We start from the raw sequence: 17,967 nt of genomic DNA on the forward strand, positions 1-17,967 counted from the left end.
CTCGCCCTTCCTTCCTTCCCGGTTCCCTTGGGACACATACTAGGGGCGTTGAAATTTCCTCCTTTCTGTTCGCTGGGGTACACATGGTCCTCGACTTACAGCAGTTCGTTTAGGGACCGTTCAAAGTTACAGCGGCACTGATAAAAAGTGACTCGATGACCGTTTCTCAGAGTTACGACCTTTGCAGCATCCCCACAAGATCCTGTGATCAAAATTCAGACGCTTGGCAACTGGTTCATATTCATGACCACTGCAGTGTTCAAGAATCATGTGATCGCTTTTTGCGACCTGACAAGCAAAGTTAATGGGGGTAACCAGATTCACTTAACAACTGGGTTAGTAACTTACCAAGTGCAATGATTTACTTAACAATTGTGGCAAGAAAACTTGACAAATGTCTCACTTAACAACAGAAATTTTGGGCTCAATTGTGGACGTAGGTCGAGGATTATGTGTAATGCATTGTATTCCATTCTGTTAGTGATGGTGTAATAATCTGCAGAACTTATTATCTTTTTGCTAGGAAGCATATCCTTGTGCACGTGTGTGAGACTAGCATTCTTTAAATGATGGCAGAAAACTCGTTTGGCATTAAATGTATCTTTGAAAAACTACTTTATAACACCATATTATTTTATGTATTTATTTGTATCCCACCTTTATTATTTTTGCAAAAAACTCAAGGTGGCGAACATATCCAACACACCTTTGCCTTTCTATTTTCCCCACAACCACCATCACCCTTTGATGTGAGTTGGACTGAAAGGGAATGACTGGTGCAAGGTCACCCAGCTGGCTTTCATGGCTAATGGGGAATTGAACTCAAGATCTCCTGCTTTATGTTGAAGGAAAAGCAGCTTGTCGGGGAAAAAGATACCCTCAATTAGTAAAGAACAATCATATTTTCCTTTTTTTCCCTAGAAAGCCTCCCCAAAAGTGAGCTAGTTTGTAAGACTGTACATAGAGAAAAGATAATTCATCTTACTTAGCACTCTTTCTAAGCAACACTCAGACACTTAGTATATTTCCTAGTGAAAAAGAAAGTTGTTATAGAAGCTGTTGGGTTTCCTTTTACTTGCTCTTATTATTTTGTTCATGATAGAGCCAGTTTGATATAATAGTAATGTTCCTGAACTAGAAAGTAAGATACTGTGGATTCTGGTCCTCTCTTAGGCATAAAACCTTGGATGATGTGGTTGGAGAATTAGACCTTAGCCACCCAAAGAGAGCAAGTACAGATTGGCTGATTTTTTCAAGGATAAACATAAGTGCTTACTCATCTTTCCTTTGAATGATGTGATAACTGGACTAGTTTGTTCCTGTTCTCACCATCTGTTCATTCGGAGAGGATGAAATAGCTGCTTTTTTGATAACTAGGTTTATATCTTTATATCTTATATAAAGACGGAAGAAAATACCCTAAGAAGTCACACACTGATGTTTTCTCTCTAGCAAGGCAGTATTCCTTGCTTTGGTTCCTGAGCTGGTAAAAGAGGAGAATGGGTAGGAGCACCTCCTAGTTATTCTTCCTTGTTCACTCTCCTCTTTATCTCTTCCAGAACTGGCCAACTTTAACAAAAGTGCTAATGCTTACTTCTTTTTTCTCAAATATGTTTTGAAGAGAATTCAAGAGATAGCTATGTTATGTTACTTTTTTTCTTTACCAAATGCACTTTCCTTCTCTAAATATACAGCAACTTTAGGTATTTTTTCACCAATATGTATTTGGTGTCACTTCTAATTAAGTCTTTGTTCATTTGAACCATAATCCCATTATTACTAGAGAGAATCCTTCTAAGAAGGTGAATATTGCAGAGAAAAATCAAGCATAACTATCCTACACTTCCCTTTAATATTTTTAATTGTTTACTCTGTTCAGGAACAGTAGAAGTTGGTATGTGGTTGAGACTTCCCAACATTTTAACAACTCTGCATATGTCCCTAATACACTATGGGGGAAAATCTATACTAGCCCTAAAATGGCACAAAATAATTTTCTCTTCTATGGATTTATAAAACAAAGCAACCCCTTTCAATTCTTGTTAAACTTATGCCAACTATATTTTAGTGGTTTCAGATGCTCTCATTGTGCTATACGAGGTAAGGTTATCCTAATTCTAATTATTCTTCCGTTTCAGATATCTTTTTAATTGTGGAGAAGGAATACAGCGCCTTATGCAAGAGCACAAGTAAGTGAACCAAAAATAGAGTAAATAGACGGAAGTGTGTTAAATATCTTCAAATCATTCATTGATATGAGCAGTACAGATAGTGGAGTGAGAGAGAACCTGGGGCAACAAAGTGAAGTGCCTCAAAGGTGTGGTTAACTGGGATCAAAATAGGAGAGAAAATAGGAATGCCACCTTGAATTATTATATGATTGCAGGTACCACCTACAGCTTCTGTTATTAAATCCCAGTAATGCTGTTGGGAATTGTAGTCAGTGCTGTTTCAATGTGTGGAAGAATAAAAAAGTGCCCCAGTTGATGCTTTAACTCAGAAAGCATATAGGGTTAATTTTAGTGGGCAGGGAGAAAAGAGGCATATTAAATTCATTCTTTATAATTATGCATCAAATGTTTTACCCTTTGTATTGCAGTAATGAGTAGCCATTAATAGGCAGGGAACAAAATCATGCAATATTTAAAACATTGCTATATGCTTAATTTACAAATCAACTTTGAACCTACAACCATGATCTAGTGCTGAGCCTCAGCAGAAAGGATTTATAAAGTTATAAAAAAGAATAAGAATTGCCATTTAAAAATTGTAAGGCTGGAACTCTTACATGAATATGTAACAATTTTTCTAGTATAGTTAGTCCTGGGTAATGACCGCTCATTCAGCAACTAATCAACAGAGTGCTGAACAAATGGTAGTTAAGACTGAATGGAAACTAATCAAGGAGAGAAGCAACTTTGGAACAGTTAGTATTAGTGGAACAACTTGTCTCCAGAAGTTGTGAATGCTCCAAAACTGGAGATTTTAAAGAAGAGATTAGAAAACCATTTATCTGAGATGATATAGGATTTCCTGCCTGAGCTGGAGGTTGGATTAGAAGACCCAAAAGGTCCTTTCCAACTCAGTTATTCTGAATAGTCCTCAGAGCTATAACTGTTGCAATGCCCCCTCTGTCACATGATCAAAATTCAGGTACTTGGCAGCCTGACTGAATTTATGACTGCAGCATGGGCTTTAACTCTCCCTATACTGCTGTTGCCTACCCCTGTTGCCCCAGCTGACATTTGTGTGGTCTTCCTCTCTTGCTGACAAGGTGCATCTAGCTGAGACCCCTGCTGGCCCTTTGTGAGGCTTTTGTGAGGTGGTGGAGTACAGAGAGGCCAAAAGGACAGAGATGGGGAGAGATAGTAAGTTGGAGGAGTTGAAGCAGAGGCCAGGGCAGAAGCATGAAGTCCTAAACTAATGACAATACAGTCCTCATCTAATGACCACAATTAGGAATACTGGAACTGCCATTGTTAAGTGGTGTAGTCACAAGAAATTTCACCTGATGACTATTTTGCTTATCAGCAGAAATTCTAGTATAAGTTAGGGTTGTTAAGCAAAGACTATCTCTACAAGACCTGTAAAACACTGCAAAACAATTTTCACCCAGTATCTAACATCTTTTGGGAATGATTGTGGAGAAGATAGTTGTGTAGTAGCTTCAGACAACCTTTTGGATTCTATTGATTCCTTTCTGTCAGGATTCAGCTTTTGGATCAACTCTAGTGAAGGTGGAATGGGAATTAGGTATCCTTGCTCTGCTTGAGTTCTTAGCAGTCTTCGATAACATGAATCATAGTATCATTCTGGCCACCTCCAGAGATTGGGGAGGGGCACACAGTATTGTGCTGGTTCCCCTCTTTTCTTCATGGTTGATACCAATTAGTGGTGATTGTGGGGGATGAATCCTGCCTTTGTTTCCTACTTTTTGGAATACTGCAGAGTTCTGTTTTGTCAGAGTTTTGGCAGCGTGACTAATATTATGAGATAAACCCAGGAGCAAAACACAGCATACAGCACACAGAGCCTTTATACAATTAACATGGAGATACAATCCCTTTCCATTCAGCTATGGACACAAGGAGAGAAAAGAGATATACAACGAGAGAGAGAGAAACACCCTCTAATGCCCCTGCGCACGTGCGCGCACACACACACAGACACACCTCATTGCATCAGCCTTACATTACATTGTATCAGCTTACAGATTACAACCTTACATCAGCTGGCAGCTATTAAATTTCCAGTACCTGACATGTTTCTATTCCTATTCCTATTCAATATCTACATGAAAAGTCTGGATAAGCTAATCCATTGCTATGGGGTAAAATATCATCAGTACGCTGATGATGATTATACATCTCTACCCCTGGCAATCGAGCATGCTACTGATGTCCTATCTTTGTTCCTGGAGGCTGTAGGGATATGGATAGGGAACAATAGGATTCACCTGAATCCTGGAAAGACTGAATAGCTTCGGGTTTTGGAGGCTTCTCATTCTGGGACTAAACCATCCTTTGTATGAATGGGATTGCTGTGCCCTAGTCAGACTGGTATATAACTTGAGAGTCCTCTTAGACTTGCAACTCCTGCTTAAAGAACATGTGGAAATTATGCCTGGGAGGACTTTTGCACAATTTTAAATTGTGCATCGGTGGTGCTCATTCCTAGATCAGGAGGCTCTGCTCACAATCATTCATGCCTTGGTCTCCTCCCTGTGGAATATTGTAATGCACTGTATATGGATCTGCCCTTGAAAAGTTTTTGGAAGGTTGAGCTGGGGCAAAATGCAATGGTGTGGCCAGATTTATTGACCCTAAAATGGCACACCTGCATCTCTGTTCCATGAGCTTCATTAACTACTACTTTGCTTCCAACTTCAATTCAAGGTGGGTTTTTTTTACCCTTAAAGGTCTTCATGATATGGGTGCAATTTTTTTCATAAACAATATGAAATGTAACAAAAATTAATTTTAGAGTATTTTGTAATTATGGTTTTTATGGCCTTATTGTACACCACCCAGAGTCACGTTTCTGTGAGATGTGTGGCATATAAATGAAACAAATAACTAAAATAAAAATGAATAAATCCTGTGCTGATTTTGAAATTTGATCTTTGAGCTTTCATTTCCTAAAATAGTAACACAGAGTTTTGTGGTTACTTATTACTTAATTTGGTTTGGTTTTTGTTTTAATGTGTCACCTAAAGTTCCTTGGACAATTGAAGAAACTTATAAATGGAATTAATTAATTAATGAATCAATCAGCGAAAGAGGCATTGAGGATGATATTGGATGTGATGATGGACAGAAGAATGTAAAATATTTTAGTAAATTCCATTAAAAGTTTTGTCTTTATTGCAGGTTAAAGGTGGCTCATTTAGACAATATCTTTCTCACTAGAATGAATTGGGCAAATGTTGGTGGCTTGTCTGGTGAGTTTAGTAGATAAATATATTCTATATTCCAAATTGTGCTACCTCCTTTGCCTGTTGCTTTCCCTTTTCAGTATATAAATTTAAAAAAAAGCAATTATCAGGAATGCAGTGAAAGAAGGGAGAGGATTACTAACACAGCAACTACCAGGAAAAGGGATTATATCAGGGATATTACAAAACACATTTGAGAAATTGGGAAAGAATATTCTAAAATTAGTGACAACTGCATGAATTAATTTGTTAAGAAAAACTTGGTTAAAAGATTTGAAGATCAGAAGAATCTGCAGTACAAGTAATTGGAGAAATTAAACATATTGAGGGGAAAATGGAATTTGCAGAAAATAGGATGAAAATAGTAACCAGAGAAATGAATGGACCTGGATGTGGCATAGCTGGAACAAGGGATGAAGAAATTCATCAGATTCATTTTGGAACAACCTGGGGAAAGCATTAAATAAAGAGCTGCCAATGTTTGAACACAATTTATGGAATGGGAAAAAGAAGATGTAGATACAGAAATGAATAGAATGCACACAAGCAATACAAAATACACTATATTGCCAAAAGTAGTATGTAAAGATAAAAATGTTTCTCTGTCAGGAAGATGACAAAGAGATCAATAGGTTATACAACAGTACTTCAAGGCCAAGTTAATTTTATCCAAAGAAACACCAACCAAAAGATTCCTACAAGGAAAAAAATACAAACTAGACTTGTTTGAACAGGGGTAAAATAGTAAATACTGAAAATCTTTTATGGACCTTTTGAGGAAACTGGTTAAAAATGGGGGATTTTTGCTTTTGTTAATTAAAAAAGGGATATAGAACTTTTCTGAAGGCTAGTAAAGTTGGAATCAATCTAAGCTGTAGGGGAACCATATTTAAATATAATAGATATTGATATCTATGAAAATATGTTTAGTTTATCAATATAAACTATAGGTAGTTCTCAACCTACAACCATTTGGTCATTCAAAGTTATGATGGCACTGAGCCAATTGGTTAGTCTTTGAAATTGCAACCCTCCCAACACTGCAAAGATCACATGATCTTGGTGCGGGGCAATCCAGTCGCACTTAACAACCAGTTGCCAAGCACCTTGTGATTATGTGATTGCCATTTCCAACCTTCCCTGGCTGCTTCCAGAATGTCAATGGGGAAGCCAGCAGGAAAGGTTTCAAGTCACTGGGGTAAGTCTCCCCTGCTGGGGAACCTTCTATCAGTCTCTTATGCACCTCTGCATACTTTCCCTGATCAATGTATCTCATACATCCTCCCTGCCTCTCTCCAAACAACGGTGCCTCTAGTGCATTCCCTCACCTTCACCTTTGGGCACCGTCCTCTGCGCTTCACCTTGCTCCCTCCCCCACCTGGGAGAAGCTACTTAACACCTTGTAGGGCTGGCTTTTGAAACTTCCTGCTGGCTTCTCCACTGGTCTTGATTGTGTGAAATCAACATGAAGTTGTCTCATCGAACAGCCATGGGATTCAGTTAATGATGGCAATTGGAACTTCAAGGATTGCTGTCACTAAATGTCAAGCATAATCTTTTTCTTTCTGTGTTGCTCGTCTAGCAGTACTCTTTTTCCCCCCCAAAGGTTTTCTGCAATTTTATCTAAAGCGAATTGTAACATTCACATTCTTTATCCTTTCATCCAGGAATGATTCTTACCTTAAAAGAAACAAGAGTTCCCAAATGTATTCTTTCTGGGCCACCACAACTGGTGAGTTGTGTCATGCTCCTTTTTTTGCAGTGATTACCTACTCAGTTATCTTTTAAGAATAACACCATAGAATTAAGTATGTAATAGGACAGTGCATGCATCAACTTTTTTTTTCAGAATAAGTGATTCGATTTTACATGTGTTAATATGCTTCTACTTAAGTTGACTTTTTAAAATTGATAGAATTCTTAGGATTCTTAAGACATTCACATTTTTTTCAAGTTTCTACAGAATTTTAATGAAATACTTTAAGAATAGACAGATACTCCTCTTGCATAAAGTGTGGAGTCTCTCTTTGGAATTACTCGTCATAGCCATAGTTAATGTAGTTGCTATCTGTTCTGGACTGAGATTTCTATAATTAATACCTAGCTTCTGAACTGCTCACACCTATAAGCTATGCAAGACAGTACATTACAATTTAACCTGAAGAATAATCTCGATATTCTTTATCTGGGAAATTAGAATGGTTGTATTCTGTACTATAAAAATTGCTAGAGAAATGCAGATTTCTTACTTTCCTTACTTTCAGAAACATTACTTTCTTCCTTAAAATTATCACTTAAATTGTGATGAGTATTCCTTTTTTAAAAGATACTTGTTATTACTTTCTAAGGCTGCTTGCATATTGGTATTTTAGGGGGCAGAATAAGATCCACTATTCTGACCTGATGTAATCTTATAGTTAAGAATTGGGAATTCCTAAGTTTGAGTCTCAGCTGCAGTGAACTAAAAGAATTGCTTTAAAATTAGACAACTTATTCTTCCTGTCTGCACCCCTCCCTTGTGTGTCATAATATATTTCAGGATTGTTGAAAGGATAATAATGAGATCACATGTATGACTATTTTGAATGCTTAAAAATGTACTAAAACGTGAAAAGTGTTTTATCCTATTAGGTGAACCTCATAATATGTGAGAGTAATCAATATTACTAATTTTCTAGGAAATAATAGTTGTCTTTCTTATTGTGTATATTTCAGCAAAAATATTTAGAAGCAATCAAAGTATTTGCTGGTTCAGTGAAAGGAATAGAGATAGGTAAGTGCTATCTTTCAAATTGTATTTCAAATTCACAGTTGCTGGTGGTGTGCTGTTTTGCATGCTGGCTGTATGGCAGACTGATCAGGAAAAGAGAATTGCTCTACATCTTTGCTTGATTTTCTTGATTTCATGCTGTTCTGCCAACTTTTAAGGTTAATGGCTACATCTTTTCTTTAAAACGCATCTAGCAAAGCCATCTTAAAGCTTGAAACATAAGAATTTTAAACTGTGTTTGATGTAATTATGTTTGAGTCTCTTGTAAAAATTTTATGTAAAGCAGTAGCTCAAATAATTTAACATTCATTTTCCATCTATGTTGTTACTAGTTGTGCAGTCTTTTTTGGCTCCAGAATATGAGGATGAAACAATGACAGTACAACAGGTCCCTCTGGTAGGTGAGTAAGGTATCCTAATTTTAAATAGGATGTGTGTAGAACACAGTAAATTCTGTGCTATAGAGATCTAATCATCATAAGAATTCTGTTACTTCTGATTCTTAAATATTGGGATGTAGTAATAAGGAACTTGTGGTTGATTATGAGACAGAGAGCCTGCCCCAGTTGTAGAAAATTTTGCTGTACCCTAACTTTATTCCATTGTTTCATAACTTTCTTTTTCTGATGGTTGGTGGCTTTTATATGGGAGTACAATATACACTAAAATCAATATTGATTGATTGAACTTATGCGGCTGCTCATCTTACTTGCATGTGACTCTGGGCAGCATACACAATTAAATCACAACACTTAACCATTAAAATTAACTTAAATGCTTAATCACTACAGTTAAAAAAAAACACAATAACAAAAAGAGGGTAGTGCAGTCTAAACGTATACACAGTGCAGCCATTTAAGGGGCTGCAGACTTCCATGGGATCCCCAAGCTTGATGGCACATCCATGTTTTAAGTGCCTTTCAGAAGGCCAGCAGGGATGGGGCAAATCTCACCTCAAGGGAATGTTATTCCAGGGGGCAGGTACCATGGCAAAAAAAGCTGTCTTTCTGGGTCCTGCCAAATGAAGCTCCCAGGCCAATTGGTCCTGCAGCATTTCCCTTTTACTAGACCTCAAGAAAGGTCCCTCAAGTAATCTGGTCCCATACCATTTAGGGCTTTAAAATCATAACCGGCACCTTGCATTGAACCTAGAAGCATCGTGGCAACCAGTGCTGCTTTCAAGCAGAGGAGTAAAATATTTAGTTCCTGAAGCACACGTAATTCCTCCAACCACAACATTTTGTGCCAGCTGAAGCTACTGGATGGTCTTCAAGGTAGCCCCATGTAATGTGTCAGCAGTAATCCATTTGGGAGGGGTCTAGGGTGTGAATGACTGAAGTTAGATTCCCTTGGTTCAGGAATGGGGGCTACTGGCACACAACATGAAACTGTAAAGGCCCTCCTGGCCACAACAGCTACCTGCTTTTTGAGCAGGAGTTGTGAGTCCAAAATAACTCCCATCTTGTGCACTAAGTCTGTTTGGGTTCAACCACATCCAGAACCAAAGATGGTAACACTCTGGATTCAGCAGGTCCCAGAATCTGAAGCCATCTAGTCTTGCCAGGGATCAATTGAATATCAGGGTAAATACTTCATTAACCAAATTCAAAGTTTACAGATAGCATATTAGCTTTTCTTGAGTCCAGTACTATGTGTCAGATGGAGATGATCCCACTGTGATCACTTGCAGTTTTTTATAATCACATATCAATGGGTGCTAGGTGGGATAAACAAAAGCCCTGATATTTTCAAATTAGCGTTACATGAATGACAATAATAAGGTTTGTTTATAATATTCTCCAGTAGCTACGAACATGCCCATTCTGTGTAAAACTCTTCTGAACAGACTATGAAAATTGACGTTTTTTTTATTTTCTTATTTCATATATCATACAAAACCATGAAAATGATTTGTATGTTTTTGGCTCATTTTTGGATAATGCTGTGTCAATAGAGGCAATTGTGACCAAATCAGTTAAATACAGTTCTGTATTATATATGAATGTAGTCAGTGCCTGCAAAACAAAGAAATGTACATATTTTAACATTATTCTTGTCCCTTTTCTCTTCCCACCATTTATCTGAAACAAGCAAAAGCTGACTGTGAGCAAAGGATACATCCAGACTCTAAATCGCTAATAGACGAGGATGATCAAAAACATATCTCCAGGCCAGAATCGCCCTCTGACATGAATAAACAGTCACCTGATAAAACAGGTGAGGAAGCCTCACTCTTTGTTAATGAAATTGGACCCACCAGGAGGTTTTCATGGTTGAGGAGGGGGAAATTTTCCAGATAAGCAATTATAATTTAAATTGCTGCATGAAGTTTAAAACTGTGTCCATATTAAATATTAAATGTTAAATATTATTGAGGGTGTCTCTATTTTCTGGCATTTGGTATTGTTCTAGGATGACACTATTATTTCCCCCCCTCCTCTGCATTACTACACCTCCCCCCAACTTTAAAAAAATAGGATAGAAATTCAGGAACCTTAGATTTTATCAGGGGTAAAATAAAATTATTAAGAGTGTGTGTGTGTGTGTGTGTGTGTGTATACATACATACATACACACATATGTATGTATAATTTACATGTCTGCTCAAATGTGTAAACTATGGCTCTATATGTTATCTTGTTGCTTTTGATAAAAAGCAGACATTTTGAATGTTATGTATATTTTGATTTTGAAACACAGGATGCATTTGTCTGTTGTGGTTTTTTTTTAAGGCAGCAGCAGACAAATACTTGAAAGGGATCCATCTCTTGTTGTTGCATATGTTTGTAAGGTAAGAGATTTTCTCCACATTGAGGGTACATCAATCACTATTGGGGATTCTGTCATGGTATAAAGATTCAGTGTTGTGCTGTAAAAATTCTGAGCTAGGGGAACACTTGATATGAAATAGATATGATCCAGGTGCTTTGCTTATTAAAAAGCTGGGTGAAATAAATGCTAAGATTCTAAGTATGCATTTTTACAATTTCACTACATCTGTGTAGCATGTGCTTGGATGTTTCTCATATAAATTATGGAAATAAATTGTCAGCTGTTAGAAATGGTAGGAGTTAAAAGTGCATATTGCAGGTCATAGATTTGTAGACTTCTCCCCAACATTTGTATTTATAATTGCAGCTTTTGATAATCTTATACCTGTCTTCTTCATGAGATGATTTATTATTTTTGTGTGTGCATTGCTTACACTTGATCTTAGCCAAAAGGGTGAGAAGCAATGCTTAGAGTGGTGCGATGACCTAGAGGTAAAGATGCTCACCTCCCACTCGGAAGGTTGAGAGTTCGATCCTAAGCAACGGCAGATGTTTCTCTATCAGGGCACAAAGAGAAAATATCTGCTGTGAGCTCCATGTAGGTGTCAGGAAGGGCATCTGGCCAGTGAACACTCAGCTCCACTCAGTCACAATCTCCCCATCCCAAAACAAAGGGATGAAAGGGTCATAAAAAGAAAAAAAAAGTGTGCATTGCTTAGTTCACCAAGTGTATTCTGCATTCCTATTAAGATTTTTCATTCCTTTTTGTTTGGCAGCAAGCCAGATATGTCTTTCTGTCCTCTTTTAGTATTTCTAATGTTAGTGTTGGGTTGAAAATGAATGCATTTTATGATATAATGTCAACTTTACCTTTTGAGATGACTGAACACATTGCTGGGAATACATGGTGAAATAATCAATATTTGTCTGTAGGTCCATCCAAAGAAAGGAACCTTCTTAGTTTTAAAAGCAAAGGAACTTGGCTTACCTATGTAAGTATGGAATTCCAGTGAACATTTATATGTGGAATGTCATCAATCTTCAGAGACTAGCTAACTTTTTTGTTTTGCTTTAGTGGCAATGCAGCAATTGCGCCCATAATAACAGCTGTGAAGAATGGAGAGAATATCGTGTTTGAAGGAAAAGAGGTAGAATTTTCTGAAAGGTCCTTTCCTTTAGGACTTTTTGTGTGTGAAATTAGCTGGACATCCCTGTCTTATGATTGTAACTGTGGGTTATTTTTTTTTTAGTTTATTTTTTAGGGCAGAGAGATTACCACCTAATATTGTTTGGCCTTTGCTTCTATCAGTGGGAATATTTAAATGAATTGAGTCCATAAAACTATTGATTTGTGTAATGTGAAAAAGCATATGAAGTTTCTTACTTATTCAAAGGGAAACTTTTAAGTTCGACCCGTTCATCATTGTGGGTTGAGGTGAACAGCTTTCTGAGTTCAAAAGTTCATATAACTTGATGGAACAGTTTGACAAGCAACAACAACAACAACAACAACAACAACAACAAAAACAAAACCCTTCCTGCCCTGTGATCCCTGCTTCTTGGTCATTATGGGAAATGTTTCCCAGTAATGTTCCCCTCCCTGTTGAAATGTGGATTGTGGAAATGTGGATTAATAAAATATGTGTATTGGTGGTGTGCATTGACCGTTGTATCTTATTACAGATTTTGGCTGAAGAACTTTGTACGCCTCCAGAGCCAAGTATAGTGTTCATTGTATTAGAGTGCCCTCATGAAGGTTTTATAGATGCAGTCTGTGAAAACAGAACACTGCTAAGGTATGATTAAGCAAAGCTTAACTGTTTTCATATTTTGTATTAAGGAATCACTGGACAACAGCTTTCTTGCCATGTCTTTATTTGTCACCATGTCTTTTGGCTAAAGAGCAGAGACATCACCCTGCCAACAAAAGTGCTTATAGTCAGGGCTGTGGTTTACCCAGTTGCAATGTATGGCTGTGAAAGAAAGGCTGAGCATAAGAAAGGCTGAGTGCCAAAGAATTGAGGCCTTTGAACTATGGTGCTGGAGAAGACTCCTGTGAGTCCCTTGGTACTGCAAGGCGATCAAACTGGTCAGTCCTAGGGGAGATCAACCCTGATTTCCCTTTAGATGATGATGCTGAAGAGGAAACTTTGGCCATCTAATGAGAAGGAAGGACTCATTGGAGAAGAGCAGAATGCTGGGAAAGATTGAGGGCAAAAGAAGAAAGGGAAAACAGAGAATGAGGTGGCTGGATTGAGTCACCTAAGCAGAAGGTGTGAGCTTAAATGTACTCCAAAGGATGGTAGAAATCAGGAAGGCCTGGAGGAACTCTGACCATGGGGTCGCGACGGGTCAGACATGACTTCGCAACTAACAACAACAACAACAACATGTATTTTGGAAAAATGAGTCTGTTTTTATACTTGTCAATCCATGTCAACAACCTGTTTACACTAGATCAATAAGATGTGGCAAAGTATTAGTAAATGAGAAAATTATATGTACTGCATATAGAATTGATTCCTTCAATGGGTATACAAATATAGATAGTCCTTGACTTACAGCTATTCATTTAGTTACCATTTGACGTTACAATGGCAGTGAAAAAAGTAACTTATGGCCACTTTTCGCACTTAAGACTGGTCCAGCATCCCCATGGTCACCCAATGAAAATTCGAATGCTTGCTGACTGATTCATACCTATGATTGTTGCAGTGTCCCAGGGTTATGTGATCACCTTTTGTGACTTGAGAAGCAAAGTCAATGGGAAAGTCAGATTCACTTAACCACTGGATTACTAACTTAACAACTGTTAAATGATTCACTTAACAACTGTGGCAAGAAAGGTCATATCATACCATCAATGGGACAAAACTAACTTAAGAACTGTCTCAGCAACAGAAATTTGAGGCTCAATTGTGGTTGTAGGTTGAGGAGTACTGGTCGTTTGAAACTCAGAGTATTTAAAAATAGTGCAGACATACTTCTGGTACAAATATGAGCTTGTATTTTTGCAGCCATAAAACTATCTACGTTTGATAGTTTTATTTATAGTATTCAGTAATTTAAGGCCAGAATTGAATTTTTGATCTCTAGGCCCAATGTTGAACTCTTCTCTATCAAAGTTAGACTGGCATGTTGAGATGTAAGGCTGCATCTTTTGCTAAATTCTGGACACCTGTGGAATTTATGTGCCCAGGCCTTAATGCTTGGATCCTGTAGATACTGGGATACTAACGATCCTGACATGTGGTTACAGTATATTTTAGAAGCATAATCTGCCATCTTGAGAATTTCTGCTTTTATATCAGATCTTTTGTTGCAGGTATCAGCAAGAGAATCCGGAAAATTCTGTGGCTTTAATTGTTCATATCACTCCAGATTCTGTTCTGAAGGATAATCGGTATAAACAGTGGTTAGAAAGGTTTGTGTCTAGTGTGAATTGATTTTCTGTTGCTTTACTTTGACATAATGCCGGTATTTAACTCACCAACTCACCAATTGTTTTCCATTAGAATGATAATTAGCATTATTTAATACTTGGCACTTACGCAATTTTTGAAGTGCTTCCCATACATTTGCAACAATACTTAACCTGTAATGTAGAACAATATTACAAATATAAACAGAGTCCAGAAAAAGTTAAGTCTGTATCAAAAAGAAGATAATCTCAGTCTGTAAAATAAGGAGCTTCTTATTCACTGTCATGGCAATATATCAGCATCTGGGTTTATTTTTTTTAATGTATTTCACATTACAGATTAATATAAATATGTGATTGGAAATCCAGTGAATTAAGCATGATAAAAGCTTCTGGGTGTTTCTCAGATGAGAACATTTTATGCTTTTTATCAATTTCTCTTTTATACTGATTCTGTTCTATCACTATAGTGAACACTTGTGGTAGAACACCTTGTGTTCTATTTTTAAAACCTTATATGGGAGATTGACATACAAGGTGAGGAAACCCCATCTTCTTGTTATGAATGATAGGCATATTGCATTTGTTTACATAGGTGCAGGTGAAAAATACAGGTGAGGGATCCAGCAGGGGACTGCAGGCAATATAACTGTTTGACCATTAGTGGGGCAATAGACATTGCAGCCAGATTGCCCTCATAATATATCTGACCTCTGATTGTACTAAAGCTATCATGAGAAGCACCTAGAAGAACAGACAGGATGTCAAGGCATTAGGCTGTAAATAGCTTCTATTTTGCTTGGATAGACAATAATGGTGAAACTCAATATAAAATAGAATTTCCTTACCCTATTTAGAATATTAAGTTTTAAAATACGTCTGATTTTTCTTACCCTCTAGCTTTGGTGAAAATACTCAACATTTGATACTCAATGAAAATTGCAAGTCAATACATCATCTTCACAGCTACAGAATTCAAAGTCAGCTCAATTACATACATCCAAAGATCTTTCCATTGCTTAAAAACCACCACCCAAGCAAGGTAAGAGGATAATAATAGTAAATATTAGTTATGGAACTACTAGCAGGGTACATGCTCTGTTTCAGCCGGTTTGGTAGCATGCTTTTATGTTTTTCTGTCTACCCATCAGGAAGAAGAGGCTGAGTTCAGTGTGCCTGTGACTCAAGGAGAATGCCTCCTCAAATACCAGCTGAGACCCAAAAGAGAATGGCAGAAGTTGGTAGCCATTTCAGTTTGCCTTCATAGTATGAATTCAGTCTTAGCCAAAGACTTAACCTCTTTGACAGCGAGCATAGAATTTCTACAGTTTTTAAAAAATCTTTCTACTCTTTTCCTCACTAACTAGACATTATTTTAATATTAAAAAAATGAAATATCTTTTGGCAAAACAGCAATATATTTTGATCTCCATGTTTTGCCCCATAACCTTGGAGAATATGCCAGAATGGTACTTGTTTTAAATTGTGCTTACTAAATAAAAAAAATGCATAAGGATACATAAAATATTTTGAAGCAAAATATTTGCACATCGGATGCGATGTTCAGAATCAGAAGTGCCCCATTTTGAGCATAAGCGGTTGGTTGTAGAAGCAATTGTTCGGAATCATTTCCAGAATGCTCAAAGCAATTCATACAGGGTATTGTATTTCATGTCTAATATGATATACAGGTTTAATAAATCACTATTATAATTAAACAGTTGAAACACAAGAAAATAAGCTCAGAAATTTATCACTTAAAAAGCAATCCCAGAAAATCTGTCGTTGCTTAAAAGTCTCTTTTTTACTTGTCAATTGTAAAGAAAAATTAGATATTGATAATCATGTTGTAATGTTGATTTTAAGTTTGATATTATAAAAGATAAAAAGAGAAGAGAAAAGCCACATACTAAGTTTAGATAGAAGTTACCAAGCCCCTTTTCTTCTCATAGTTGAACTTGCTAACTTAGTTGTTGAGTTGCTTTTTAGTGGGAGTGGGGAACAGTTTTTGAGTCTAGAAAGCTACATAGAACTTGGAAGTATCAGCAAGTGAGCAACCAATTTAAAAACAACTCCATTTCAGACAGTTGTTCCCATTTATAGCATCTTGAATTCAATTTATAAATTAGGGGCAATGCATTTTTAAACAGATCTGTGGCCTTTGTTTAGAGATCAGATTGTTTGAATTGTGTGGCCATATAAACACAACAGACAGATAGACAAACAAGAAAATAGATAGGTCGGCTGGCCTGCTGACCAGTTGACCTCAGGAATGTTTGGTCAGTGATGTTCTAGGAAGTGGGAGAGCAAAAATGTATGCATTTTCTGGCAGTCTGTAGAATGGCCACTCTTGAGTAAATGTTTCCCAAAGTTGGTAGGTTTTTCTTTGTTATAAAAGTATCAGAATGGTTAAGAATAATAAAATAACCCTTGTTCTTAGGAACTAAAATGCTTATTAATCGCTGCTCATTGTCTCTTGTGTTTTTTAGGGATGCCCTTTTTAATTATAATCCTGCTGAATATGTAGCCGAAGCCTTGCAACTCCCTGACTTCCAGGATTCGGTGCAGACATGCCACGAGAGCTTGTCAGTGAAACCAGCATCATCAGGTCAGTAAGCTATTTGCAGGATTTATCAACATATCCAGTCAAACAGCTGACTCTGGAAAAGCATACATTTGTTATTTCTTACACAGTTTGAGAAATTCATTTAATAGAAATAAACCTGTATAAACACGACAGTTTGATTAATCTCTAAAAGTCAATGGTTAAAAAACAGGTTATCGACTTTGAAGGCACCCACTTCTCTAATCATTTATAAATATTGATATCCTTTGAGTTATTTGTGAGGCATCTGTCTTCTGAAATAGAGTATTGTGTTCTGTCCATGCAAAAGTTATGTTTTTTTTGTTTTGTTAAAGCCGCCTAATTTTTACAGTATTTCTGAAGGACTGTTGTTCAGAAACATCCAACAGTGAAGGATGCAATCGCATGTTAGATCATTTTTGAGACAATTTTTGCCCTTATTTTGCCCATCTTTCCATGCAGGTAACTTGTATTTTCAAGCTGAGGGAAAAAAAGATTTTTAGAACATTATAAAAAAGTAATTTCTTATAAATTTAGAGCTGCTTATTTGTAAGCTGGCCTTAGCGAATGTGGTCAAATGCTTATAGTAGAATACAGAATTCAGAATAACAGTGTGGGAAGAGATCTTGGAAGACTTCTAGTCAGGAGACCCTATACCATTCTGGAAAAATGCCTGGTCAATCTCTTCTTAAAACCCCCTAGTTGTGGAGGCAAGCCATTCCACTGGTTAATTGTTCTCACTGTCAGGAAATTCCTCTTTAGTTTTTATGTCATATTACGGGATTCCTATTCTGCACAACTATTTCATTTTTCAGAAACAGTCTATATCTGTGGTTTGCATCATCATCATCATCATCATCATCATTTCCTTTATTGTCATTATACATCATGGATACAATGAAATTGGTTTAGCTCCTGCTGGTGCAATCCATAACAGAAAATACAAGACAATACAATTCCCAATTTATACAAATAATTGAGGAAAGA

At 37.0% G+C, this 17,967-nt stretch overlaps 1 protein-coding gene across 1 annotated transcript in view; it reads left to right on the forward strand.

Moving 5' to 3' along the window:
* ELAC2 (elaC ribonuclease Z 2) overlaps window positions 1-17,967 on the forward strand; it is a 29,828-nt gene that overhangs the window by 303 nt on the left and 11,558 nt on the right. Inside the window, exons 2-15 of the mRNA XM_014056779.2 lie at window positions 2,139-2,189; window positions 5,370-5,440; window positions 7,102-7,166; window positions 8,150-8,207; window positions 8,537-8,605; window positions 10,296-10,421; window positions 10,937-10,995; window positions 11,909-11,967; window positions 12,051-12,123; window positions 12,659-12,771; window positions 14,301-14,399; window positions 15,297-15,438; window positions 15,548-15,633; window positions 16,886-17,004. Of these exons, the coding sequence (XP_013912254.2) occupies window positions 2,139-2,189; window positions 5,370-5,440; window positions 7,102-7,166; window positions 8,150-8,207; window positions 8,537-8,605; window positions 10,296-10,421; window positions 10,937-10,995; window positions 11,909-11,967; window positions 12,051-12,123; window positions 12,659-12,771; window positions 14,301-14,399; window positions 15,297-15,438; window positions 15,548-15,633; window positions 16,886-17,004 (1,190 nt within the window). The remainder of the gene's footprint in view (window positions 1-2,138; window positions 2,190-5,369; window positions 5,441-7,101; window positions 7,167-8,149; window positions 8,208-8,536; window positions 8,606-10,295; window positions 10,422-10,936; window positions 10,996-11,908; window positions 11,968-12,050; window positions 12,124-12,658; window positions 12,772-14,300; window positions 14,400-15,296; window positions 15,439-15,547; window positions 15,634-16,885; window positions 17,005-17,967) is intronic.

Source organism: Thamnophis sirtalis, unplaced genomic scaffold, assembly GCF_051295495.1.
Source record: "Thamnophis sirtalis isolate CommonGarterSnake01/CBP01778 unplaced genomic scaffold, rThaSir2_p1.2 scaffold_3, whole genome shotgun sequence".
Taxonomy (NCBI): domain Eukaryota; kingdom Metazoa; phylum Chordata; class Lepidosauria; order Squamata; family Natricidae; genus Thamnophis; species Thamnophis sirtalis.